The sequence below is a fragment of the Chiloscyllium punctatum genome, chromosome 2, assembly GCF_047496795.1.
Source record: "Chiloscyllium punctatum isolate Juve2018m chromosome 2, sChiPun1.3, whole genome shotgun sequence".
In the NCBI taxonomy this organism is placed as follows: Eukaryota; Metazoa; Chordata; class Chondrichthyes; order Orectolobiformes; family Hemiscylliidae; genus Chiloscyllium; species Chiloscyllium punctatum.
In genome coordinates this window covers 149,258,732-149,285,420 of record NC_092740.1, presented here as the reverse complement: position 1 = coordinate 149,285,420, position 26,689 = coordinate 149,258,732, and the positions used below count along the sequence as shown (strand labels likewise).

At 44.1% G+C, this 26,689-nt stretch overlaps 1 protein-coding gene across 2 annotated transcripts in view; it reads right to left on the bottom strand.

The window, feature by feature from the left end:
- Positions 1-26,689, bottom strand: part of mtap (methylthioadenosine phosphorylase) — a 203,888-nt gene that overhangs the window by 57,382 nt on the left and 119,817 nt on the right. For both annotated transcript variants that reach the window (XM_072590257.1, XM_072590265.1), the window contains exons 5-6: positions 3,450-3,552; positions 1,071-1,310 (exon numbers count right to left, since the gene is read on the bottom strand). In XM_072590257.1, the coding sequence (XP_072446358.1) occupies positions 1,071-1,310; positions 3,450-3,552 (343 nt within the window). The remainder of the gene's footprint in view (positions 1-1,070; positions 1,311-3,449; positions 3,553-26,689) is intronic.

Genomic DNA, 26,689 nt, shown 5'->3' with positions numbered 1-26,689 from the left:
ACCCAGCCCGAAGTGGCAATGACCCCACCATGGTCTCCTGGTCTTGAGGTGATTCCAGACCGACCTCCCGGCCTCAGGACAGACACGACTCGGGGTCATCTCGGCCTGGTGTGGTGGTCTCCCGCAGCGTCCTCTGGGACTGGCATGGTAGTCTCCAGCAGTATGTGGCAGTCTCTCGGCCTGGCAATGGCCTCAGCATGGTCGCGAGGTGATTCCAGAGTGATCTCCCGGCCTCATGAACCTTGAGATGAAGCTCGGAGAGGTATGGAACCAATGCGCGGCGGGACTGGAGGCTGGGGACTAGCATGGAGTGCGTTAGAAGACCACTGCTTTGAAGTTTTATTTCTGCAATACTGGACTCTTTATTTCACTATTTTCTAAGATGTTATAATTGAAGCAGCTGCACCTGAGTACCTTTGTACCTGAGATGGCGCTGTAACTGGAGACTTAGAAACTTTTCACTGTACTCATTTGAGTACATATGACAATAAAACAAATTCCAAGAAAATTTACGACAAGATTGAACAGAATCTGAAAGCCAAGTATCAGGGTTAAATTCTGGAATGTAATCTTCAAGGAAGAATGTGAGTAAGTGGAATTGAAACGCCCATCAGCCATGATTAAATGACGGAATGAGCTTCCTTGGCTGAATAGCCTTGCTTCCACTCCTATGTTTTACAGTCTTAGGTTCAGGTGAAGTCAGTTTAGTATAAAAAAATCAGGGAAATAAAACTGGAATCCTGAGGCACATTAATGTGGATGCTGGAAATTCAAAATAAGCAAAGAAAATGATTAAAATCCATAGCAGGTCTGACACTATCTGTGAAACAAAATTCATTAAAGTTCTTTCCCCACCTATGCTACTATTTCCACTGAGGTATTTTCCAGCATTTGCTGTCTTAATCTAAAACAGAGAAGTGCTTTAAACAGTTGTTGGAAAAGCATCGGATATTCTTGACATAAATCATTTGTTACACTGATCCTCCCCACTGTTAGCAACAAGGTCACACTGTAACACTATAGCGCTGAGCTGCTCATTCATTACTTTAAAAGCTGTATATGGTACTAACCGCTTCTTCATGCTCCTTCCAGCAGTCATAGTCAGTTGCCATGGCAATGCTGGAATAGCAGATGCCTGCTTCTTTAGCCAGTACCACCTCAGGGACAGTAGTCATGTTGACGACATCACCGCCCCACTGATGAAACATCAGACTTTCTGCTCGTGAGGAGAAACGGGGACCTTCAATTGTAACCATGGTCCCCTTCTCATGGTGTCGAATCCCCAGTTTCTTTACAACATCCAGCAGCACCTTAAATTCAAATTGATGAAATCAATTCAATGGTTAGGGATTATCATTCATCAACAATACTGATAACAGGACAATACCGAAAAGCTAAAGTAAGCTCAACGCAAAGGCCCAAATAAATTCACCAGCTATAAGTACAAAAACATGCTTATGAGCAAACACAGTTCTTTTTTTAAAGCAGGTTACTGTGTCAACCACATGATGCATGCAGGAGAATGGAGCTGAACTGCAGTAGACCTGGGATCTGCTATTTTGTTAGAGAAACGCCCTGCAGCAAGGGCTAGATCTCGATCGATGTGGTGGCAAATGTAGCTGTTCTACTTTCCCCACAATATTTTGAACACTGACTTTCTATCCAGATCATACTGCAACAGATAAATGCCAGCTCAGTACCACTGTAACACACCCAGGTGACAGGTCTATTGCTTAAAGCAAGATCTCCACAGGGTCCAATATGTGTTAATGGGCACTAAGGGAGATCAAGTGGCATAAAAATCTCCTCGCATTTTTTTGATAAAGTGTAAGAAGTTCTCTGCTTATTCTGACCAACTTTCATCCCTCACGCAACACCACACTCTTACATGCAGGTGTTCACCATGTGCACTGCATAAATGCAAATTATTTACTTTAACTTTTACTTGGGCGGCACAGTGGTTAGCACTGCTGCCTCACAGCACCAAAGACCCAGGTTCAATTCCCACCTCAGGCAACTGTCTGTGTGGAGTTTGCACATTCTCCCAGTGTCTGTGTGGATTTCCTCCGGGTGCTCTGGTTTCCTCCCACAGTCCAAAAATGTGCAGGTGAGGTGAATTGGCCATGCTAAATTGCCCGTAGTGTAGGGTAAATGTAGGGGAATGGGTCTGGGTGGGTTGTTCTTCGGAGGGCCGCTATGGACTTGTTGGGCCGAAGGGCCTGTTTCCACACTGTAAGTAATCTAATCTAAAATATATGATGTTGAAGCTCCTCTATCTGTGCCTATGCATGGATTTATGGCTAACCCCTCGGTCAGTGAATGAAAACAATAGCAAAAAGTGCTGATGAACAGCCTTGTAACATTTCCTATTTGAACCTTCAGTTTCAAATATTTTTACTGTCACAAATTACTGGAAGTATGCGCTAGTGATCGGATGACAAGGGGGATGGGCACCAGTAAGCTTACTGAACTGCAAGACCAAAAGTCAATATTCTTGGCCAAGGAGATGTAAAGACCCAGAAAAAATAAAACCAAGAAATAACAAAGAAATAAGAAGTTGTGTCAAAAATGGAAGTTTGGATGAAGAGAGGAAAGATACGAGGAAAAGAGATTTTCTTTTATGTGTCGATGTTAACAAACCTCTAACAATTTATTATATGAAGTAGTAGGACTGAGAAATAAGAAATAAGGTACACGTTTTCTATTTCTGGTCAGAGAGGCTGCATTACATTTCCAAGAACATACATCTCATCATTAAGACAGTCTTTACGGTTCTTCAGCAGATGTAATGGCCTAATGTTCTGCAGTAGATTTAATCACTGATTGTATCTGTGGTTAACTGAATTCAAAGGGAGATGTGCAAACAGGGGAGAGGGGCATTGCTGAAGATCACAAATTGCCGGCGATCTCATTGGATCGTGTAAAACAAACTCGAAGATAACCAACACTCACACCCTCCCACCCCCATAGCCCCTCACTGTCCCTAACATTTCTCCGTTAAACTTTACACTGCCCACTCTGGAAGCAAGTCTATGGCATCAAGGTATAGTGAGGATGAATGTAGAAGTGGGAGAGAGCAGGGTGGACGCTGCAAAGGGAATGGGGAAACAGTCAGTGAGTTGAAGCCACAAAGCAAAAGTGGGGAAATTGTAAGGAGGAAGGGGTGGGGGGATGGTGAGGGGAGAGGAAGGGAAAAAAAGGAGAGGAAGATGGGAAGGGGAGGGAGGGAGGAGTAGGAAGTGAGGGAGCAAGCAGTGGGGAGGAACGGAGGATGGGAGGAGCTGGGAGGGAGGGACCTAGTAAGAGACAGGAAAAGGAATGAGAAGGGGATTGAGGGATTGGGGGTGAGAGACGGTGGAATCAGGAGGGGTATTTAAATTTGGTTGCATTATCTGTGGCTCAAGTCAGCAAGATACCCAGTTAGTCCTACAGCATAATGTGACACTTACCTCTCTGGATTTCCTGCAGAATGGATCAGCCATTGAAATGTGGCAGACTCCGACTGGACTGGCTGAACAACCATCGTAGAACGTCTGATGCCTTTTTGTTGTTCTGTGATTTAATGAACCAAAATTATGTAACTCATATGGAATTACAGAGCATTTGTGTGACTGATCATTGAAATGATATAATAAAATCTTCCCAGGAAAACATCTTGTGCATTTGTCCACTTCCATTTGTGTCTCATCTTGGCCATAATAAATTATATCAAAGGAAATCAGAATATCTTCATTATGGATTATCTACACTCCAGTGGCATTCTACAAATTATGGTCAATTGCTCCATTGTCATTAGTGTAGTCATTTGAAAGAGTGATTAAGCAAATGCCTTCCTGCATTTCCTGATCAATAACGTCCCATTACAAACATTGAAGGGAAGCAAAGAGATCTACTGTCATAGAGTCATCTCTAACAGACCCTTCGGTCCAACCTGTCCATGCTGACCAGATATCCCAACCCAATCTAGTCCTACCTGCCAGCACCCGGCCCATATCCCTCCAAACCCTTCCTATTCATATACCCATCCAAATGCCTCTTAAATGTTGCAATTGTACCAGCCTCCACCACATCCTCTGGCAACTCATTCCATACACGTACCATCCTCTGCGTGAAAAAGTTGCCCCTTAGGTCTCTTTTATATCTTTTTCCTCTCACCCTAAACCTATGGGTGGCATGGTGGCACAGTGGTTAGCACTGCTGCCTCACAGCGCCAGAGACCTGGGTTCAATTCCAGCCTCAGGCGACTGTCTGTGTGGAGTTTGCATGTTCTCCCTGTGTCTGCGTGGGTTTCCTCCGGGTGCTCCGGTTTCCTCCCACAGTCCAAAGATGTGCAGGTCAGGTGAATTGGCCATGCTAATTTGCCTGTAGTCTTAGGTAAGAGGTAGATGTAGGGGTATGGGTGGGTTGCGCTTCTGCGGGGCGGTGTGGACTTGTTGGGCCGAAGGGCCTGTTTCCACACTGTAAGTAATCTAATCTATGCCCTCTAGTTCTGGACTCCCTGACCCCAAGGAAAAGACTTTGTCTATTTATCCTATCCATGCTCTTCATAATTTTGTAAACCTCTATAAGGCCTCCATGCTCCAGGGAAAACAGCCCCAGCCTATTCAACCTCTCCTTATAGCTCAAATCCCCCAACCCTGGCAACATCCTTGTAAATTTTTTCTGAACCTTTCAAGTTTCACAACACCTTTCCGATAGGAAGGAGACCAGAATTGCACGCAATATTCCAACAGTGGCCTAACCAATGTCCTGTACAGCCGCAGCATGACCTCCCAACTCCTGTACTCAATACTCTGACCAATAAAGGAAAACATATCGAGCGCCTTCTTCACTATCCTATCTACCTGCAACTCCACTTTCAAGGAGCTATGAACCTGCACTCCAAGGTCTCTTTGTTCAGCAACACTCCCTAGGACCTTACCATTAAGTGTACAAGTTCTGCTAAGATTTCCTTTCCCAAAATGCAGCACCTTGCATTTATTTGAATTAAACTCCATCTTCCACTTCTCAGCCCATTGGCCCATCACGTCAAGATCCTGTTGTAATCTGAGGTAACCCTCTTCGCTGTCCACAACACCTCCAATTTTGGTGTCATCGGCTAACTTACTAACTGCACCCCTTATGCTTGCCTCTTATGTCAATGACAAAAAGTAGAGGACCCAGCACTGATCCTTGTGGCACTCCACTGGTCACAGGCCTCCAGTCTGAAAAACAACCCTCCACCACCACCCTCTGTCTTCTACCTTTAAGCCAGTTCAGTATCCAAATGTCTAGTTCTCCCTGTATTCATGAGATCTAACCTTGCTAATCAGTCTCCCATGGGGAACCTTGTTGAACGCCTTACTGAAGTCCATATAGATCACATCTACTGCCCTATCCTCATCAATCCTCTTTGTTACTTCTTCAAAAACCTCAATCAAGTTGGTGAGACATGATTTCCCATGCACAAAGCCACGTTGACTATCCCTAATCAGTCCTTGCCTTTCCAAATACATGCACATCCTGTCCCTTAGGCTTCCCTCCAACAACTTGGCCACCACCGAGTTCAGGCTCACTGGTCTATAGTTCCCTGACTTGTCTTTACTGCCCTTCTTAAACAGTGGCACCACGTTTGCTAACCTCCAGTCTTCCGGCATCTCACCTGTGACTATCAATGATACAAATATCTCAGCAAGAGGCCCAGCTATCACTTCTCTAGCTTCCCACAGAGTTCTCGGGTACACCTGATCAGGTCCTGGGGATTTATCCATCTTTAACCGTTTCAAGACATACAGCACTTCCTCCTCTGTAATCTGGAAATTTTGCAAGCTGTCACCATCTATTTCCCTACAGTCTAATCTTCCTTATCCCTTTCCACAGTAAATACTGATTGAAAATACTCATTTAGTATCTCTCCCATTTTCTGCGGCTCTGCACGATGGCCGCCTTGCTGATCTTTGAGGGGTCCTATTCTCTCCCTAGTTACCCTTTTGTCCTTAATATATTTGTAAAAACTCTTTGGATTTTCCTTAATTCTATTTGTCAAATCTATCTCATGTCCCCTTTTTTCCCTCCTGATTTGCCTATTAAGTATACTCCTACTTCCTTTATACTCTTCTAAGGATTCACTCGATCGATCCTGTCTATACCTGACATTTGCTTCGTTCTTTTTCTTAACCAAACCCTCAATTTCTTTTCTGAGCTGAAAATGTGTTGCTGGAAAAGCACAGCAGATCAGGCAGCATCCAAGGAGCAGGAGAATCGACATTTCGGGCATGAGCCCTTCGTCAGGAATGAGGGAAGTGTGCCAAGCAGGCTAAGATAAAAGGTAGGGAGGACGGACTTGGGGAGGGGCGTTGGAAATGCGATAGGTGGAAGGAGGTTAAGGTGAGGGTGATAGGCCGGAGTGGGGGTGGGGGCGGAGAGGTCAGGAAGAAGATTGCAGGTTAGGAAGGTGGTGCTGAGTTTGAGGGTTGGGACTGAGACAAGGTGAGGGGAGGGGAAATGAGGAAACTGGAGAAATCTGAGTTCATCCCTTGTGGTTGGAGGGTTCCTAGGTGGAAGATGAGGTGCTGTTCCTCCAGCCATCGTGTTGCTATGGTCTGGCGATCGACAAGTCCAAGGACCTGCATGTCCTTGGTGGAGTGGGAGGGGGTGTTGAAGTGTTGAGCCACGGGGTGATTTGGTTGGTTGGTCCGAGTGCCCCAGAGGTGTTCTCTGAAATGTTCCACAAGTAGGCGGCCTGTCTCCCCAATATAGAGGAGGCCACATCGGGTGTAGCGGATACAGTAAATGATGTGAGTGGAGGTGCAGGTGAATTTGTGGCAGAGATGGAAGGATCCCTTGGGGCCTTGGAGGGAAGTAAGGGGGGAGGTGTGGGCGCAAGTTTTGCATTTCTTGCGGCTGCAGGGGAAGGTGCCGGGAGTGGAGGTTGGGTTGGTGGGGGGTGTGGACCTGACGAGGGAGTCACGGAGGGAGTGGTCTTTTCGGAACGCTGATAGGGGAGGGGAGGGAAATGTATCCCTGGTGGTGGGGTCCATTTGGAGGTGGCGGAAATGACGACGGATGAAATGCAAAACTTGCACACATACCTCCCCCCTTACTTCCCTCCAAGGCCCCAAGGGATCCTTCCATATCTGCCACAAATTCACCTGCACCTCCACACACATCATTTACTGCATCCGCTGCACCCAATGTGGCCTCCTCTATATTGGGGAGACAGGCCGCCTACTTGCAGAACGTTTCAGAGAACACCTCTGGGACACCCGGACCAACCAACCCAACCACCCAGTGGCTGAATACTTTAACTCCCCCTCCCACTCCACCAAGGACATGCAGGTCCTTGGACTTGTCGATCGCCAGACCATAGCAACACGATGGCTGGAGGAACAGCACCTCATCTTCCACCTAGGAACCCTCCAACCACAAGGGATGAACTCAGATTTCTCCAGTTTCCTCATTTCCCCTCCCCCCACCTTGTCTCAGTCAAATCCCTCGAACTCAGCACCACCTTCCTAACCTGCAACCTTCTTCCTGACCTCTCCGCCCCCACCCCACTCCGGCCGATCACCCTCACCTTGACCTCCTTCCACCTGTCGCATTTCCAACGCCCCTCCCCCAAGTCCCTCCTCCCTACCTTTTATCTTAACCTGCTTGGCTCACTTTCCTCATTCCGGAGGAAGGGCTCATGCCCGAAACGTCGATTCTCCTGCTCCTTGGATGCTGCCTGACCTGCTGCGCTTTTCCAGCAACACATTTTCAGCTCTGATCTCCAGTCCTCACTTTCTCCTCAATTTCTTTAGTCATCCAGCATTCCCTATACCTACCAGCCTTTCCTTTCACCCTAACAGGAATATACTTTCTCTGAATTCTTGTTATCTAATTTCTGAAGGCTTCCCATTTTCCAGCCGTCCCTCTACCTGCGAACATCTGCCTCCAATCAGCTTTCGAAAGTTCTTGCCTAATACCGTCAAAATTGGCCTTTCTCCAATTTAGAACTTCAACTTTTAGATCTGGTCTAATCTTTTCCATCACTATTTTAAATCTAATAGAATTACGGTCACTGGCCCCAAAGTGCTCCCCTACTGACACCTCAGTCACCTGCCCTGCCTTATTTCCCAAGAGTAGGTCAAGTTTTGCATCTTCTCTGGTAGGTACATCCACATACTGGTACAGTCTCAGTTGATGTTTGGAAAGTTAAAATCCCCTTTCATAACTACCCTATTATTCTTACAGATAGCTGAGATCTCCTTACAAGTTCGTTTCTCAATTTCCCTCTGACTATTAGGGGGTCTGTAATACAATCCCAATAAGGTGATCATCCCTTTCTTATTTCTCAGTTCCACCCAAATAACTTTTCCTGGACGTATTTCTGGGAATATCCTCCCTCAGCACAGCTGTAATGCTATTCCTTATCAAAAACGCCACTCCCCCTCCTCTCTTGCCTCCCTTTCTATCTTTCCTGTAGCATTTGTATCCTGGAACATTAAGCTGCCAGTCCTGCCCATCCCTGAGCCATGTTTCTGTAATTGCTATGATATCCCAGTCCCATGTTCTGTCCTGGATAACATTCCTCCTCAGCCAGTTACTGCCGTTTGGGGGAGCTTCCAATGCACCTTAATGGCTGCTTTGCACTAACATCTATATAAATAATTCTTTATAAAGATGAAACACATTGGGTGATTCTGAAAGACTCCACAAAGGCATGAAATAACTGCAATCCTATTTTTCCATTTGAGCTTTGCAATCGATTGTAACCATTCCCGTTTGAGTTTCCAATTGCTAAACAGGGAAGAAAGTCAGCTCACATGCAATAAAACTAAAAGTTTAACTTGTAAAACTAAATACTGAAATAAAACAAACTGGAATGTGAAATATTTAAGTTCATGGTATGATATTCAAAATGTTACTCTGAGTATATTATTATATCATATTTTTATTTATTCACGGGGTGAGGGCGTCTCTGGCTCGGCCAGCATTTATTCCCCATCCCATAATTTCCCACAGGCAGTTAAAGGTCAACCACGTTGTGGGTCTGGAGTCACATGGAGGCCAGACCAGATAAGGATGGCAGTTAGAGAACATTAGGTGAACCAGATGGGTTTCTCCAGCAGTGACAATCAATTCATGCTCATCATTAAACTCTTGATTCCGGATGCTTATTAATTTCAAATTCCACCATCTACTGTGGCAGGGTTCAAACCCAGGTCCCCAGGACATCACCAGGGTCTCTGGATTAAAACTTCAGTAGTAATACTACTGGGCCATCAGCTGCCCACAGGAAGATGTGGTATTATTCAGCTCAATGTCAACTTGCAAGCAACAATTCTTGTTGGTGAGAACTATAAGGATTGAACTAATTGCTTCCTTCTTCAGCATCCTGCATGTGTGCTGGCTAGACCTTCCCAAAACAATGTCTCTAAGATGAACAAGTCTGATTGAGTTCAAAGCAATAAACGGAGAAATCGATTATAATATTTGTACTCTCTATTGTTATCACCTGCAGCATATACTCCTGGTATGGACCAGGCCAGACCCCCTCAAAAGTATTTGAAAAAAGTAGTCCGGACCTTAACTTTTATTTTTAAAGGCAGATATATAGTGGATATTCCAGGAGTGATGTAGCTGGTCAAACCACACGATTTCAAGCAAAACGGAATTTATTTACACACCACACTTGAAACACAAACAAAAGAAAACAGAATTTGGAATAGCAACTATTTGAAAACCCAACCAACTCCAAATCTCAACTTAACAAAGCTCTTCCTGTTCCCACAACATCCCATAAACACACCCCTTGGCAAATGTTAAATTCAGACACAAGATCTTACAGGCAGGAGAGGTTTCAGAGAGAAAGTTTAGGCAAGAAACATCTCTTGAAGCAGGGAACCTCTTCACACTGCAGCTGCTTCTCTCGGTCCCCAGCAGTTTCTGACTGCCTGCTAAACAAAACCAAACTAGAAAAAGAACTGGCCCCTCCCCTGCCACTGTTTATGGTAAGCTCTTTCTGAGACATATCTGCACCTCTGGCTTTACAACCTCGCTTGAAAAAGTAAACCAAGGACAGAATAACCTTGTTAAAGGCGCAACATCGTCACACTGTGTCTATGTATCAAAAATTCTGATAGTATACAACCATGAGAACATTCATTTCCAAGTATCAACACTACATGTCTCTTCCAGTTCAGACTGAGATTATGTGTCGGTCAATAGCATGACTGTAATTCACTATAATGCTGATTATCAGACTATAGTTGAGATCAGAATCTAGGATCTGATATAAACTGGTGCCACTAATTTAGGATTAAGACCCTGCGATAGCTGACATTTAGGTGCGTGGAACAAATACTGACCCTTTTTGAAGAACAACAGGGGAGTTTTCTTCAATCTTCTAGCCAATATCTTTCCCAACCAATATTACTCAACTGGATAATTTGGTCATTATCACATTGTTTTTGAATATATTATTGTGTGGTCCTGTTTGTACATTAATTCAAGAAATATGTAATTTGTTGTTAAGAACAATAGGAATCCTGAAGTCATGATAGGTGCTATATAAATGCATGTTGAGAGTATGGTACTGGAAAAGCACAGGAGGTCAGGCAGCATCCAAGGAGCAGGAGAATCGACGTTTCAGGCAAAAGCCCTTCAGCAGGAACTTCTCCAGCCACCTTGCTCCATGCCCTCCCTTACTGTCGCCATCTGCTGGAGGTCTCAGTGCAACTGCCCTCCCTCACCATCACCACTTACTGAGACTGTTGCGTTCTATTCAGTTATGCACTTTCCTGCTTGAGACTTGCCATTCTGGCAACTATACATAGCACACAGCAACCACTTGCCAAGCAGTTGTACAATTTGAAGGTTCAATTGTGTCATGGTGGCTAGAATTCTCTTCTTACACCATCGATCTAGGCAAATGGTAAGAGTTGGGATGATACCCAACAATTATTCAAGAGGACCTTCTCAACCTCTTATCTGTATTGGTGCCTTCCAAGGGACTACTGGTGCTGCAGCAGGTCATGCATATTGGGGTCTCTAAGGGGATCAAATTTCAAGGAGTCATACGATTGATGGTCATTGCTGTTTCAGGTCCCACCTCCCAGCAGGTGATCCCTGAGTTATTTCCCAGGGCGGGAGTAAGCAACACACAACTCACTCCAGGAATCCTCAGCCCTGTGTGTCCCACATTCACGGAAGCAATCACACACCGGCACTTCAGGTGACGCAATACCACTGAGTGTGTTACTTGCCTCCAGATCATCTACAAGACTTCTCCCCTTGCAACTCTCCTCATCTTTTAAGGCTGTTGTCCAGCTATTGGTTCAACATCAGCAGAGTGTCCCGCTACTCGACGAATCTGGGGTTCAGGGTCCCACATAGCCTGTACCTTATTCCAACCACTGGAATTCCAATTTTGGAGGCATCTCTTTGCACCAACTGGAAACTTAGTCCTGCCAGTCTTGTGACTTTCAATGTTTCTCTTCAAGGTGCTTCACTCTCAGTCCCCTTGGGCACCATCACTAATGTCTGGTTCAGCCTCAGCTATGACTCTTGGCTAACCACTCTTGGACCTGGCCATTTCCGTCAGAAGGTTAGGTGAGCCTGTGGAAATAGTCAATGGAAAGGACAGGGTCTCATCCAAAGAGATAGTGTGGACAATAATCTGAGGGTGAGTGTAGGGTACTATAATAAACATTACCCAACTCCGGAAGGTCCTTAGGTCATTTTGGTTTACTCTCAGGAAACAAACTGCATGGACAGTCATTAATCATAAGGTTGATCCATTTCCATTTTCCATGACCTTCTCGATGATAAACAATGATGTGGTTCTTGGCAATGCCACAGACCGTGAAAAGCTCCTGAAGGCTCTAGCTCCAAGTGGCACCCGTGATCATGGTGAATCCAACCAGGTGCATCAAAAATGATTGTAATATTCATTGAAAGTACCTCTAGAGGTCTCTTGGTGATGAAATCGCTTCCCTGCTTTGGTCATCAATATTAGCAGCTACCCTACTGTCAGTAACACCACTCCCTGGACAGGGCAGTCATCTCTTCTGGCACCTGTTTGATCATGAACTGGTATCAAAACCAGTATTTTCATCCTTCTTCGTCGCACCCTTCCAGCACCTGAACAGTCCCCCTGCCTGTTTGGACTCCTCCATCAGCTGGCACAGTGCTGGTGGAAATGGGGCCTTCCAATAATGGTGCAGTGTACTGATGTCTGCATTCAATCAGCGGAAACTGTCTGACCGCCACTCCTGAGATCCATAGCGAAATTGCTACTGCAGCCTGATCTACCTGAGTGGACCTGGTTCGGATCCGGCATCAGTGACTCAGCTCAGTCTGAGTTCAAATAACTGGAGGTGGAATGCTGCCATTGACTTGGGACATGGGTGTGGCATCAACCACAGCCCCCTCCAGCAGGGCAGGTTGCTGACTGAAGGCAGCAGCATTGGTGTTAGTTTTGCCTGACCCTGTACTGGATCAGGAGTTGAAACTGCGCTAGTTCAGTAGCTCACTGGGTCTCCATTGATCTTAGTCTGGCAGAAAGTAACTGAGTGGATTGTGGCCTGGTAACACTTCAAACTCTGCGCTGATCAGAATGTTTCTAAACTTCTGCAAAATAGTCCACCTCAAAACTATCAGTTCAAGTTTCACATATTAATCTCATTCGGCTTTGAACATCTGACATAAGTGAAAACCTCGCTTTACTGCCTTTAACCCTGTGACACCATTGCTCTGGGGCGCAAGAACCTGGTGACAGTTTCCAGTATGAAAGGAAGACGGAAATCTAGGTAATCAAGGACACATGATGAGCCAGGTTTCTGCTTAAGGGTGTGAAAGGAGTCTTTGATGTTGGAGTCCAACTCTCTGTGATGCTCCATGAAGCATCATCCCTCGTACAATCTTCTGCAACTACTCCTGCAGCATCCTCTGATCTCATCAGCTGACTGTGGGCGGGCCAGCCAATTGTGCACACAGTCTTGCACAAACCTCCATAGTTACCAATTCAACCAAGGAACCCATCCAGTTCCCTGTTTTGACCAGGGTCACACCTCTATCAGGTTTTCTCATCGTCAGCAGTAATGCCTTCCCTGATAGTGTACTTTTTGTTTGGAAAAATAACAGCAGTTCTCTGGTTGACTTTCAAGTTAAATTACAACAAGTGGACTGAGACAGTGACTTGTCTTGCAAAGGACCTCTAGAATGGAAGATGCACAAGGAGGGACTGCAAATGAAGATTACAAAAAGCTTTACCCATCACATTCATGAAAGTGGTATTGGCACTGTCCAAACGGCATCTTCTTGTATTCATAAAGCTCCCTGGTGCCTGTTTGGAATCTCGTCTTTTCAATGTGTTGAGTGGTAATGGGTAGCTGGTTATAACCATGGACCAAACGGAGACTTCAGATGTGCCTTGAACTTTTGAAAAGTTGCAATGCTTCCTCAGTTCTAAAAATCGTACAACACCAGGTTACAGTCCAACAGACACGGAGTGATTTCTTTTCTCTTTGTACATCCCCGTCCAACACCAGCACCTCCACATAATCAATTCTAGGTCGAGGGTAAACACTGTCATGTCTCCATTGAGTGCCTGATAATTGACACAGATTCTGAGTTTCCAGTTTTCCTACTTCATGAGGACTATGGGGGTTGTACGGATCTGATGACTCTTGAATAACACTTTCCTCCAAAGCCTTCTTCAGATAGCTCCAGACTTCTTCTCAATGATAGGGTGTGATCTGGTGGAAAGGAAACTTTAATGGATGATCGCCTTGAGTCACAATCCTGTAGTTTACCAGGTCAGAAAAACCAATATCATCATTGACAGGGTTGGAGGCTTTGAGCTATGGGGAAAGGCTGAATAGGCTGAGGCTGTTTTCCCTGGAGCATTGGAGGCTAAGGGGTGACCTTACAGAAACTCATAAGATCATGAGAGGCAATGGATAGGATAAGTAGTCAAGCTCTTTTTCCTTGGGTGAGGGTGTCCAGAACAAGAGGGCATTGGTTTAGGATGAGAGGGGAAAGATAAAAAAAGAGACCTAACGGGCAACTTTTTCACACAGAGGATGGTGTATATATGGAACGAGCTGCCAAAGGAAGTGGTGGAGGCTGGTACAATTGCAACACTTAAAAGGCATCTGGATGGGTGTATGGATAGGAAGGGATTGGAGGGATATGGGTCAGGTGCTGGCAAGTGGGACTAGATTAGGTTGGGATATCTGGTTGGCATGGACGAGTTGGACCGAAGGGTCTGTTTCTGTGCTGTACATCTCTATGACTCTATGAAAGTCATCTCTTACTTGCATAATAGTGTAAACAAGTTGCCTTCTCTGGGACATTTCTAATTCATCATCTTCGAGATGAGACTAGAGATGTCCCCTCTAGACTTTCCACCGTTATGACAGTGACTAGTTTAAAGATATCTATGGGCAGCTCTTCATTAAAGATAAATACCTTTGCCATTTCAGTGATCTATATGAGCACCCAACCTTTCCTCCCACAGTGATGAGGACAGCTTCTGGAGTTCCACCAAGTGAGAGTTCTGCTTTGTGATGCACCCGATGCTCTCAAAAGGCATAATGTTGGCCAGGTGGCATGAGTCTTCAAGAACAGTGAGAGTGTGGGCAGGTAAATTACAGCCTGATTCCCTGCTATGCGAACAGTTCAAGTCCCATACAGATTGATCCACATTGAGTGCACTTAGCAAATTCAAAGACCCCCTAAGGCATCTGTCAACCTTGTAACATGCTGCTCTTAATGGTCACCATACTTGTTTCCAAGGTTTCCTGAATGTCTCTCAGAACATTCAACCCCAACATCACAGGTATTCTCAATTTCTGCACTTCCACTGGAGAATCAACACATGGTTAGGACAAAGTTAAAAATCACACAACACCAGGTTATAGTCCAACAGGTTTATTTGAAAGTAGAAGCTTTCAGAGCACTGCTTCTGCATCAAATAACCAGTGGAGCAGGGCCATAGGACTCAGAATTTATAGTAAAAGATCAAAGTGTCATCCAACTGATGTCGTGTATTGAACAAACCTAGATTCCTGTTAAGTCTTTAATCACATAGAGTGGGTGCAGGTTTCAGTTCATTAATATGTGAATCCCAGAACTTCTTTCAAGTCACATTCGCGAGATAACTTAAGGTTTTATAAGAAAAGGTGACATCTCAGCTCAGGTTAGAGTCAGTCTGTATTCCAACCCTGAGTCAGACTGGTTCTATTTCCAAAGATCTTGGGATCTTCCCTACGCCTCCACTTCTTGCCTTTAAACAATTGCCAAACCTCAAACAGATTATTGTTCGCAGCAAACTGCCCAGCCTTCAGGACAACATAGAGCACACCACCATACAACCCTGTCATGGCAATCACTACAAGATGTGTCAGAGTGTCGGCACAGATACCACCATTACATGTGGGGACACCACCCACCAGGTTTTCATGTGACTTGGCTGATGTTGTCTATCTCATATCCCGCAGGCAAGGATGCCCCAAGGTATGGTATATTGGCGAGACCAAACAGATGTTATGACAATGGATGAATGGACACAGCACAATAATCGCCAGACAGCAGTGCTCCTTCCCAGTCGGGGATCACTTCAGCTTCAGGGACATTTGGCCTCGGATCTTCATGTCCATCCTCCAAGCCGGACGTCGGGAATAGGCAACAATGCAGAGTTGCTGAGCAGAGGCTGATAGCCAAGTTCGAAACCCATGAGGATGGACTCAACTGGGATCTTGGGTTCATGTAATACCACAGGCGACCTCACTACACTACACTATACACACACACACACACACACACACACACACACTCACATACACAGTCTATGGAGTGAATGTGGATTTGCAGATACATTCTATTTTGTTCAAAAAGCACACTATATGTAGGCAATCAGTCCATGTGACATTTTATAAATTCCTACTTAGGATATAGAACTGGTCTGACTCAGAGTTAGAATACAGACAGACTCTAACCTCACACCTTTAATGCATTATCTGAGCTGAGATGTCATTTGTTTTATAAAACCTCAAGTTATCTCAGGAATGTGACTTTAAAGAAGTTCTGGGATTTACATATTAATGAACCTAACCCAGCAACCCATTCTAAGTGATTAAAGACTTAACAGCAATCTTGGTTTGTTCAATACATTGCAGTAGTTGCATAACGCTTTGATCTTTCACTATAAATTCTGTATCATATGAGCCTGCCCCACTTGCTATATGATGAAGGAGCAGCACTCCGAAAGCTTGTACCTCCAAATAAACCTGTTTGGAGATTTGTGACATTTTTAACTTGGTCCACTCCAGTCCAACACTGGCAGCTCTACATCATGACTAGAAGATTGGGTGGGATGAATAGTGAAAACCAGTGAAAATATTTTTGTTTCTTGTATTACTTGCCACTGGCAACTCATTAAAGACATGCCCTTTAAAACTTGGTTAACCCATATAGTCCGATGTACCACAGAGACCAAACATTTGAGTGGGTTGTAGCCCTGACTATCCTTTCACAGGTCACTTTGATTCCATGTTATAACCTCACTCTGACTTTACTGGCCTTTCCTTCCAGCAGTACTGCAACAAAGCTTGAGAAACAGCCTCTTAACCTTTCATTAGGCACTTGGCAGCACTCTGGTCCCAAGTTTGGTTTTAGTAAATTCAGGCATTAATCCCAGAGATGCCACATTCTTTAAGGAACAGATGCTGACAATATTGTATATGCTTGTTCGTGCTGTCCCCCAGAGGGTGGGGAGGAGAGACAGACTTTCACTGTGGGAGGTCCACATTGGCAAGGTAATCTGTACTCTTTCTTGCAGTTTCTTGTTTCCCCCTCTTTGGTTGCTGTATTTGGTTCTACCTGCCTGCATTTCATCCTTCTATTTCAGGCTTACTTTACCCTCAAATTGCTCAGCTATTCAATGGTCTGTGTGCATTTTAAATATTGTCAATTCCTTTTTCTGTCCATTGCTCTGCTGTATCACATTAATACCAATTCAACAATTTAACCATCTCCGTTTTGATTTAAACCATCACCTTTGTGCGTCATTCCTATTGTTTCTCTGCCCTTTCCTGGGTTCCTTTTTAAATGCTGCTCCCTTGCGATTTCTGTGCAGTTTCAATCATAACTAAAACTAAAATCTGTTTGTTCCATAGTTGCTGAGAATTTCCAACTTTGTCTGTCCCCACTTCTGCTCAATTTGCAGGTTTCTATAAATGCAGGATGCTGTTTTCAAGGCATTGAAGTAAATGAGAACTGAATAGGTCAACTACGAAAATCGATGTTTCTGGCAAAAGCCCTTCCTGATGAAAGGCTTTTGCCCGAAACGTTGATTCTCCAGCTCCTCGGATGCTGCCTGATCTGCTGTGCTTATCCAGCACCACACTCCCAACTCTAATCTCCAGCATCTGCAGTCCTCACCTGCGCCTACAAAAACAAATCCTTGAGCAGCTTAGTTAAAAATCACACAACATCAGGTTATAGTCCAACAGATTTAATTGGAGGCACACTAGCTTTCAGAGCATCGCTTCTTCATCAGGTGACAACCGAAGCTAGTGTGCTTCCAAATAAATCGGTTGGACTATAACCTCGTGTTGTGTGATTTTTAACTTTGTACACCCCAGTTCAACACCGGCATCTCCAAATCTTGAGCAGCTGAGACTGTCAAAAGCACCCAAATAAATGATTCGGCACAGTCACCTTCTATAAGTTTATTTCTATTTGAAATCTAGACAAACTTGTCAAGCATGCAGTTATCAGCTTAATACAACATAATGTCAGTGAGAAAATTTACAGTTCATTATGAAGGCAGTGTATTTTCTCTTGAATGTAATTGTTTATCAGACTGCATGGTATTTACTGAATTCTAGACTGGAAAATGATTATGAAGGTAATTATGATTGTGAATGTTTTACACCCAGTCCCCAGGGGAGCTTCTCAATTTGTCACTGTTCCAGACAGGATACGCCAAATTGTTATGCTCCAGAGGGAGGAGAGATGATGTGGCTCTCTTTGCTTATTCACATATCCCTCGATTGGCTGCAACAAGATTCGTTTACAAACAGATCCCTTCCCTTATAAGTAAAAACCGAAAGCACAGGGGGGCTGTAAATCAGAAACAAACACGAAAACTGCTGGAAAAGCTCAGCAGGGCTGGCAGCATCTGTGGGAAGGTGTCAAGAGTTAATGTTAACCCTTCTTCAGAACCTTCCCATGTGAATACCTTTCTCCCAGAACCAAGTGAATCTATGTTTTAAAAGGAGCTAATTTAGCTCAGCATGGCTAAGTAATACCAATAATACAAAATCAACATCCATCAATTTGTGTCAATGTCTACAGGTCAATTTAGACCAGGCTCGTCTCTGAATAAACTAATTAATTAGATACTCTGTACATATGCTCACTTTCTGCAGCAAAGAGAGTTTCCTATTTACATACAAAAGAAAAAAAAAAAAGAGGTGAATTGCAAATGACTTGCCAACAGGTTACCAAGCGCATTGCTATCTGCTGCATTGTGATCATCTTTACTATAGCTTACTCCATACCTTAAGCCCCACAGAAGTCTATCCACTCAAGTCTCAACCTACAACTTGTTTTCTGCCCTGCTTCAGTTACGTAGTTTCACTTCCTCCTCGACAACGGTTTCCTCACCATGGATCAATCTTGAGTAGAATGTCCCGAATACATATAAACTATTTTCACACTACAAACTAAATTTAGGGATGTGGATGCACAAATATTCCAAGATCTACCATGGTAATAATAGTTCTTTATTAGATAAGGAACCTTACTATTTGATAAGACCATAAGATGGAGGAGCTGAAGAAGGCCATTTAGCTTGAAATAACTCCACAGAGGCTGGTATTCCATCACCGAGTCCCCCTTTATTTACACATGGAGAGGCCTTGACACTGATCCAGCTCCCTCAGAGCCAGCTCACAGAGTGAACAGAACCTCTGACAATCCTGTCTTTATCTGTCAGCCAGGGCTCCCTGACTGGACCAGATTAACAGCCCCAATCAGGGAATTTATATTCTATAAGGTTTGCCTGCCTGACCCCCATTACAATCACTACACAGCCCTTCACGTCTGCTCCACCATTCAGTAAGAGAATGGCCAATCTGATAATCTTCATCCTCACTTTTCTGCCTTTTTTCTGTAACCTTTAATTCCCCTACTGATTAAAATGTTGACCTTGGCCTTGAACTTACTTAACAACCGAGCCTTGACAGCCTTCTGCAGTAAAGAATTCCACAGATTCATTACTCTCTGACAGGGACAATCTCTCCGAATCTCTGTTTTAAATGAGTGGCCATTTAATCGGAGACTGTGCCCACTGGTCCTTGACTCTCCCACAAGGACAGTGCATCCACCCTGACAATTCCTGTATGTTTCAATAAGGCCATCTCTCTCCATCTCTAAATTCCAAAAACATACAGGCCCAACTTATTCACCAACTCCTCAGATGACAATCCCTCCATACCCAGGATCTGACTGGAGAACCTTCTCTCGACTGCTTCCAACTCAAGTAAATCTTTCCTTAGATAAGGATCCCAAAATTGTTTATAATATTCCAACTGTGGTATGACGAGTTCCTTGTCTAGTTTTAGCGAAACTTTGTTACTTTTATGCTCCATCCCTTTGAAATACAGACCAGCATTTCATTTGTCTTCCCTATTATCATCAACATTACAAGTTCGCTGATGACACCACCATAGTCAGTCGAATCTCAGATGGCGATGAAACAGACTACAGACGGGAGGTGGAAGACCTGGAAAAATGGTGTACTGCGAACAACCTAGATCTCAAAGCCGGCAAAACCAAGGAACTCATTATTGACTTTCAGTGGGATGTTACTCATGTCCTCCCTACACATTAACAGCACAGGGGTGGAATGAGTGGAGTGTGTCAAGCTCATGGGAGTGGTCATCAACAACAAGCTTTCTTGGACTCTTCTTGTGGATGCATTGGTGACAAAGGCTCAACAACGTCTCTTCTTCCTCAGTCAGCTGAGGAAATTTGGCATGATGGCGAATACCCTTGCCAACTTTTATAGGTGCGCCATCGAGAGCATTCTGTCTGGATGTATCACTACCTGGTATGGCAACTATACCATTCAAGATCGGAGATGGTTACAGAGAGTGGTGAACGTGGCCCAGACAATCATAAAGGCCAACCTCCCATCTACAGAATCCATCTACCAGGCCCACTGTCAAGGAAAGGCCGCCAGCATTCTTAAAGATCCATCCCACCTTGGCAATGTTTTTCTATAACCTCTACCATCGGGGAGAAAGTACAGAAGCCTGAACACACACACCAGCCGGTTTCATAACAGTTTCTACCCTGCTGTTGTTAGAATACTGAATGGACACACAAGCTCTTAACATTCACCTGTACCTGTGTTGTTGTTTTTGCCACTGTTTACCTATTATTTATTATCTATGCAACTTAACCCTGTGATCTGCCTGTATTGCTCGCAAGACAAAGGTTTTCGCTGTGTCTCGGTACACATGACAATAAATTCAATTCAATTCCACGTAGGTGCTACTTTGTTATGATTCATGATCAAAGACTCCTAAGTCCCTATGGAGACAGTAAGGACTGCAGATGCTGGAAGTCAGAGTGAATAAACTTGGAGCTGGAAGAGCACAGCAGGTCAGACAACATCCCAGGAGTAGGAAAGTCAATGTTTCAGGCCAAAACCCTTCATCAGGACTCCGAAATCCCTATGTTCAATGGGCTTCTGCAGTGTTTCTCCATTTAGATAATTTTCAGCTCCTCTCTTCTTCCCAGCAAATTGCGTAATCTCACATGTTCCCACACTATATTCTGTCTGCAAAGTTTTTGACCACTCGCTTAATGTATCTACATCCCTCTGCAGATTACTTATGTCATAGAAACATGGTGATAGAGGCCTTTCCGAAGAAAGGTTACTGGATCGGAGAGGTTAACTCTGCTTTCTATCCACGGACGTTACCAAACCTGCTGAGTTTTTCCAGTAATTGCTGTCTTTGTTTCTGATTTCTAGTTTCTGCATTTTTTGTTCTTTTCTGATATAGACCTTTCAAATGTTCAGTATTTTTGAATAGCCCCATTTCCATTATCATTTCTTGAGCCCATAAAATAAAATTCTTTCCAAATGCAGGGCAGTCCAAGGCCAGCTCACAATCACATCATTCACTGATGAGAATCCTATAAATGCAAAGTTAAAAATAACAACACCAGGTTGTAGTCCAACAGGTTTAATTGGAAGCACACTATCTTTCGGAACGCTGCTCCTTCATCTGGTGGAATGCAGATCTTCAAACCTGTCCTTTAAATAACAAGCTATACGGGCTGGTGGATTGGACAAATATCATATCGAAACAGCTTTATATAATCTCACGTGGCAAAAAGGTGCTGATGATCTCCTCAAAAGGAAGCATTTTCCTTTTATTATGAAGTGGATAACCGGTCAGAACAATGGGGGAGGGGGATCTGTCAGCTTTAAGATTGAATACATCACCTCAAGTCCATATGGGGAGATGGTCAATTAATCGTAAATGCTATCAGTAACCTAAGGGTACAACAGGGTTCAATTACACGTGAGCAAAAGTTAAAAACTGCATGAGAAAAGGGAAGGGAAAAAAAATTCTGTTACATTCTTGACTTCTGTTTTTTTTGTTAACTGACAAATTTGCGGCTCAATTGTTTATGCTCCATTAACTCTTGTAAAATGAAAGCACGTCATAAGCAAACAGCTGCATCATTCACTAAAAAGGGGCTTCAGCCTCACATACTAACTTCATCCCTTATCCGCAATTATTATCTCTCTCAATCTTATCCACATTCATAATAACACATTACTGTCAGCTGTACAACACTTTTTTTTGGATAGCGAATCAATTTCAAAGCAGAACGTGCTGTTTCCTATCCATTCGTGTGGAGTACTGTGTGCAATTCTGGTTGCCCTACTGCAGAAAAGGAATAATTAAACTAGAAAGAGTGCAGAAAAGACTTACTAGGATTCTACCTGGCCTGGAAGGTTTGTGTTATTAGGTGAGGTTGAATAGGCTACTCCTCTCACTTATCTCTCCACCCTTCAGGCTCTCTGCCTGTATTCCTGATGAAGGGGTTTTGCCCGAAACGTCGATTTTTCTGCTCCTTGGATGCTGCCTGAACTGCTGTGCTCTTCCAGCACCACTAATCCAGAATTTGGTTTCCAGCATCTGCAGTCATTGTTTTTACCCTGTGACACTTTTCCTGGAACATTGGAGACTGAGGGGTGACCTTCTAGAGGGTATATAAAATCACGAGGGGCATAGATAAGGTAGATAGCGACATAATTTCCCCAGAGTAGGAGAGTCTAAAACAACAGGACATAGGTTTAAAGTGAGAGGGAAGGGATACAAAAGGGTCCAGAGGAGCAATTGTTTTCCACACGGTGGATGGTGAGTGTCTGGAACAGGCTGGCAGAGGTAGTGGTGGAATTTAAGAAACATTTAGACAGGTACGTGCATGGGATAGTAGTGGAGAGTTATGGACCAAACACAGGCAAATGGCACTGGCGTAAATTGTGAAAACTGTGCGGCACGGCGAAGTTGGGCCGAAGGGCCGAAGTTGCCCCTCTGGACCCTTTTGTAACCCTTACCTCTCACTTTAAACCTATGTCCTCTTGTTTTAGACTCCCCCGCTCTGGGGAAATTCTGTCGGCTATCTACCTTATCTATGCCTCTCGTGATTTTATATAAAGGTATTTTCATGCTGTACACCTTTATGACTCGAAAAGCAATGGGAAGCAAAATTTGATTTATTAATTCTAACACTTTAGTTGTTTCAGTTGGTTTTGTAGCTTTCAAGCTGCCAGTCACCCATTGGAGAGTGCGCAGAACGGACTGCAAGAATGCTTCTAGGGATGAGAAACTTCCATTATAATGACAGATTGGAGAGGTTGGGACTATTCTCCTTGGTAGAAAGCGAAGACGAAAGTTGATAGCCATTTTCAAAAATAATGAGGAGACTGAATAGAGTACATAAGAAAAGCTGTTTCTGTTCATATGGGATCAAGAAGGAGGAACAGATTAAAAGTGACTTGTAAAAGAAACAAATGTGACGCGAGAATAATCTTTTCCACACAATAAGTGGTTCAGGTTTGGAATGCACTGCCTGGCAGTGGGGTGGAGGCAGGCTCATTGAGGCATTGAAAAGGGCATTAAACGATTAGGTTTCTCATCCCTGGAACCATTTTGCAATCCGTTCTGGACTGACTCCAATGGGTGATTGACGGCTTCAATACTGAAACCAAACCGAAATAACTGAAGTGAAAAAAATGAATCAACAGAATTTTCCTTCCCATTGCTTATACATTACTGCCTAGTCTTATTATAACATCGGATTGAATTTCTTTATTCATTCACAGGATGACGTAATCGCCCATCCCTACTTACCCAGTGGGCAGTTAAGAGTCAACCATGTTACTGTGGGTCTGCAGTCACATGTAGACCAGATCTGGAAAGGATGGTAGTTTCCTTCCCAAATGGGCTTTTCTGCCAATAGATTCATGGTCGTCATTAGATTCTTAATTCTAGATAATTATTGAATTCAAATTCCACCATCTGCTGTGGTGGGGTTTGAACGCGGGTCCCCAGGTCCAGCAATAATACCACTAGGCCATCACCTCCCCTCAGGACGTGGGATAAGAAATAGCACATTATGCTTTAAAACTGACTCGTTACCCAAAATAAGTGTTTGTATAGTTGTTGGTAATGTTTTGTTCTGTGCAAGGATATGGGGAAAAGGCAGGAGAACATCACCAAGTTACTGCATGCATTCAGAGATACAATGGACCAAATGGCTCTTTCTGCACGATAACTACGAAATATAATTCTATGTTAACTCAGTTCCAAAAGGTTTTCACACACAGGTGGTGGTCTTTACTGAATTTGGGACTTGGGGGTCTAGGGGGGAGGTGGAGGAAGGGCACGGTGAAGCATTTTTCCTCCATAACTATATTTTGTCTGTAAAGTCTAATACACAATTGAAGCTGGCAATGAAAATGAAACTATGTAGAAAGGAGAGACTGTGTTAACATCTGTTTTAAAACAGCTCAGAGCATCGGTTACTGCCTGCGGATTGGTGCAGATCAACAGTTCAAGGCATTGAAAAAAAATTTGTGTCTTTTCACATGGTTTTATTTGTTCATGGGACGTGGGAGTAGTGGCTAGGCCAGCGTTACCCGCCCTTTCCTAATCAACCTGGAGGAGACGGTGGTGAGATGCCTTCTTGAATCACTGCGGTTTTTGGGATGTCAAGTACACCTTCAGGGGAAGATGTTAGGGGAGGGAAGAATTTGAACCAGTGACAATGAAAGAATGGCAATATAGTTCAGGTGGGGATTGTGAATTAATTCCACTTCGTGCAATTATTAAAAACAGCTTGCATGTGCATAGCATTCTTAATGCAGTAAGACACTCAAGAGCACATCAAAGAAGTGATTAAGCAAAATGCATCACTGACACACATGGGATGGTTCTGTGGCAAACGATTAAAATCTTGCCCAAAGAGGTAAGATTTTTTTAAAAATAGCATGAAAGGAAGAGAGTGAAATACACTTGCAGAACTGTCCAGGTTATACTTTATTGATCTGAATGAAGGAACTCAGGGCATTGTTGTTTTATTTATTCACTGGACAGTTTGTCACTGGCAAGACCAGCATTTATTGCCCGTCCCTAACTGCTCAATTAATTACCAAATAAAAAGCAAGCACAACCAGATGGTTGTGGTTGTGGAGGGGCAGCCATCTCAGCTCCAGGACATCTCTGCAGGAGTCCCTCAGGGTTATGTCCCTAGGCCCACCAATCTTCAGCTGCTTCTTCAATGATCTTCCCTCTGAGATAAGGTCAGAAATGGAGATGTTCACCGGTGATTCCACAGCATTCAACGCCATTTGCGATTTCTCAGATGCTGAAGCAGTCCGTGCTCAAATGCAACAAGATCTGGACAATATCCAGGCTTGGGCCAACAAGTGGTATGTAGCATTCACGACACACAAATGCCAGACAATGACTATCACCAATAAAAAACACTCCAACCACTGCTCTTTGACCTTCAGCGGTATTACCATCACTCAATCCCCCACTGTCAATATCCTTGGGGTTACCATTGACTAGAAACTCAACTGCTCTCACCACTAAACACAGTGGCTACAAGAGCAGGTCAAATACTAGGGCTACTTAGTAACTCACCTCCAATCACCTCTATTCACCATCTACAGGCCCAAGTCAGGAGTGCGATGGAATATTCCCCAGTTGCCTGGATGGGTGCAGCTCCAATAACACTCAAGACGTTTGACACCATCCAGGACAAGACAACTCACTTGATTGGCACCACACCTACAAACATTCAATCCGTCCACCACTGACGCTTAACACAGTAATGTGCACCATCTACAAGATGCACTGCAGAAATTCACCAAAGATCCTGAGACAGCACCTTCCAAACCCATGACCACTTCCATCTAGAAGGGCAAGGGCAGCAAGTACTTGGGACCATCACCACCTGCAAGTTCCCCTCCAAGCCACTCACCACCCTGACTTGGAAATATACCCTCATTCCTTCACAGGCATTCAGTCAAAATCCTGGAATTCCCTCCATACCGGCATTGTGGGTCAACTCACAGCAAGTGGCCTGCAGCGATTCAAGAAGGCAGCTCACCACCACCTTCTCAAGGGCAAATAGCGATGGTCTATCAGTGCTGGCCAGCCAGTGACACCCAAGTTGCACAAATGAACAAAAAAAAATCATTACCGTTGATTTGGAATCATATGTAGGCCAGACCATGTAAGGATTGCAATTTCCTTCCCTCAAGATCATTAGTGAACCAGCTAAGTTTTTTTCCAGCAATCAGCAATGGTTTCATGGTCATCATTAGACTCTTGATTCCAGATTCCCTTCTCTGCTATGGTGGGATTTGAACATAGGTCTCCCAGGACATGACCTGTGTCTCCGGATTGACAGCGATAATACCACGAGGCCACCAACTTCCCTGGCTTTGTTTGCAAATGACACAAAGATTAGTGGAGGGACAGGTAGAGATGAGGGGAGGCTGTGGAAGGACTCAGACAGACTAGGAATGTGGGCAAAGGCCACATGGAATACAATGTGGGGAAAATGTGAGGTTATGCACTTCAGTGGGAAGGATGGAGGCATAGACTATTTCCTAAACAGGGAAATGCTTCGGCAATCTAAAGCACGTGGGTATCCTGGTGTGGGATTCTCTTAAGGTAAACATGCAGATTCCATTGGCAGTTAGGAAAGCAAATATAATGTTAGTATTCATTTTGAGAGGGTTAGAATACAAGAGTAGCATACTGCTGAGGCCACCCAAGGTTCTGGTCAGGCTACATTTGGAATAGGATGTAGGTTTGCTCACTGAGCTGTAGGTTTGATATCCAGACGTTTCCTTACCTGGCTAGGTAACATCATCAGTGGCAACCTCCAAGTGAAACGAAGCTGTTGTCTCCTGCTTTCTATTTATATATTTGTCCTGGGGTTTGTGGTGATGTCATTTCCTGAGGGGTTGATAGATGGTATCTAGATCTATGTGTCTGTTTATGGCATTGTGATTGGAGTGCCAGGCCTCTAGGAATTCTCTGGCATGTCTTTGTTTAGCCTGTCCCAGGATAGATGTGTTGTCCCAGTCGAAATGGTGAGTTTTTTTATC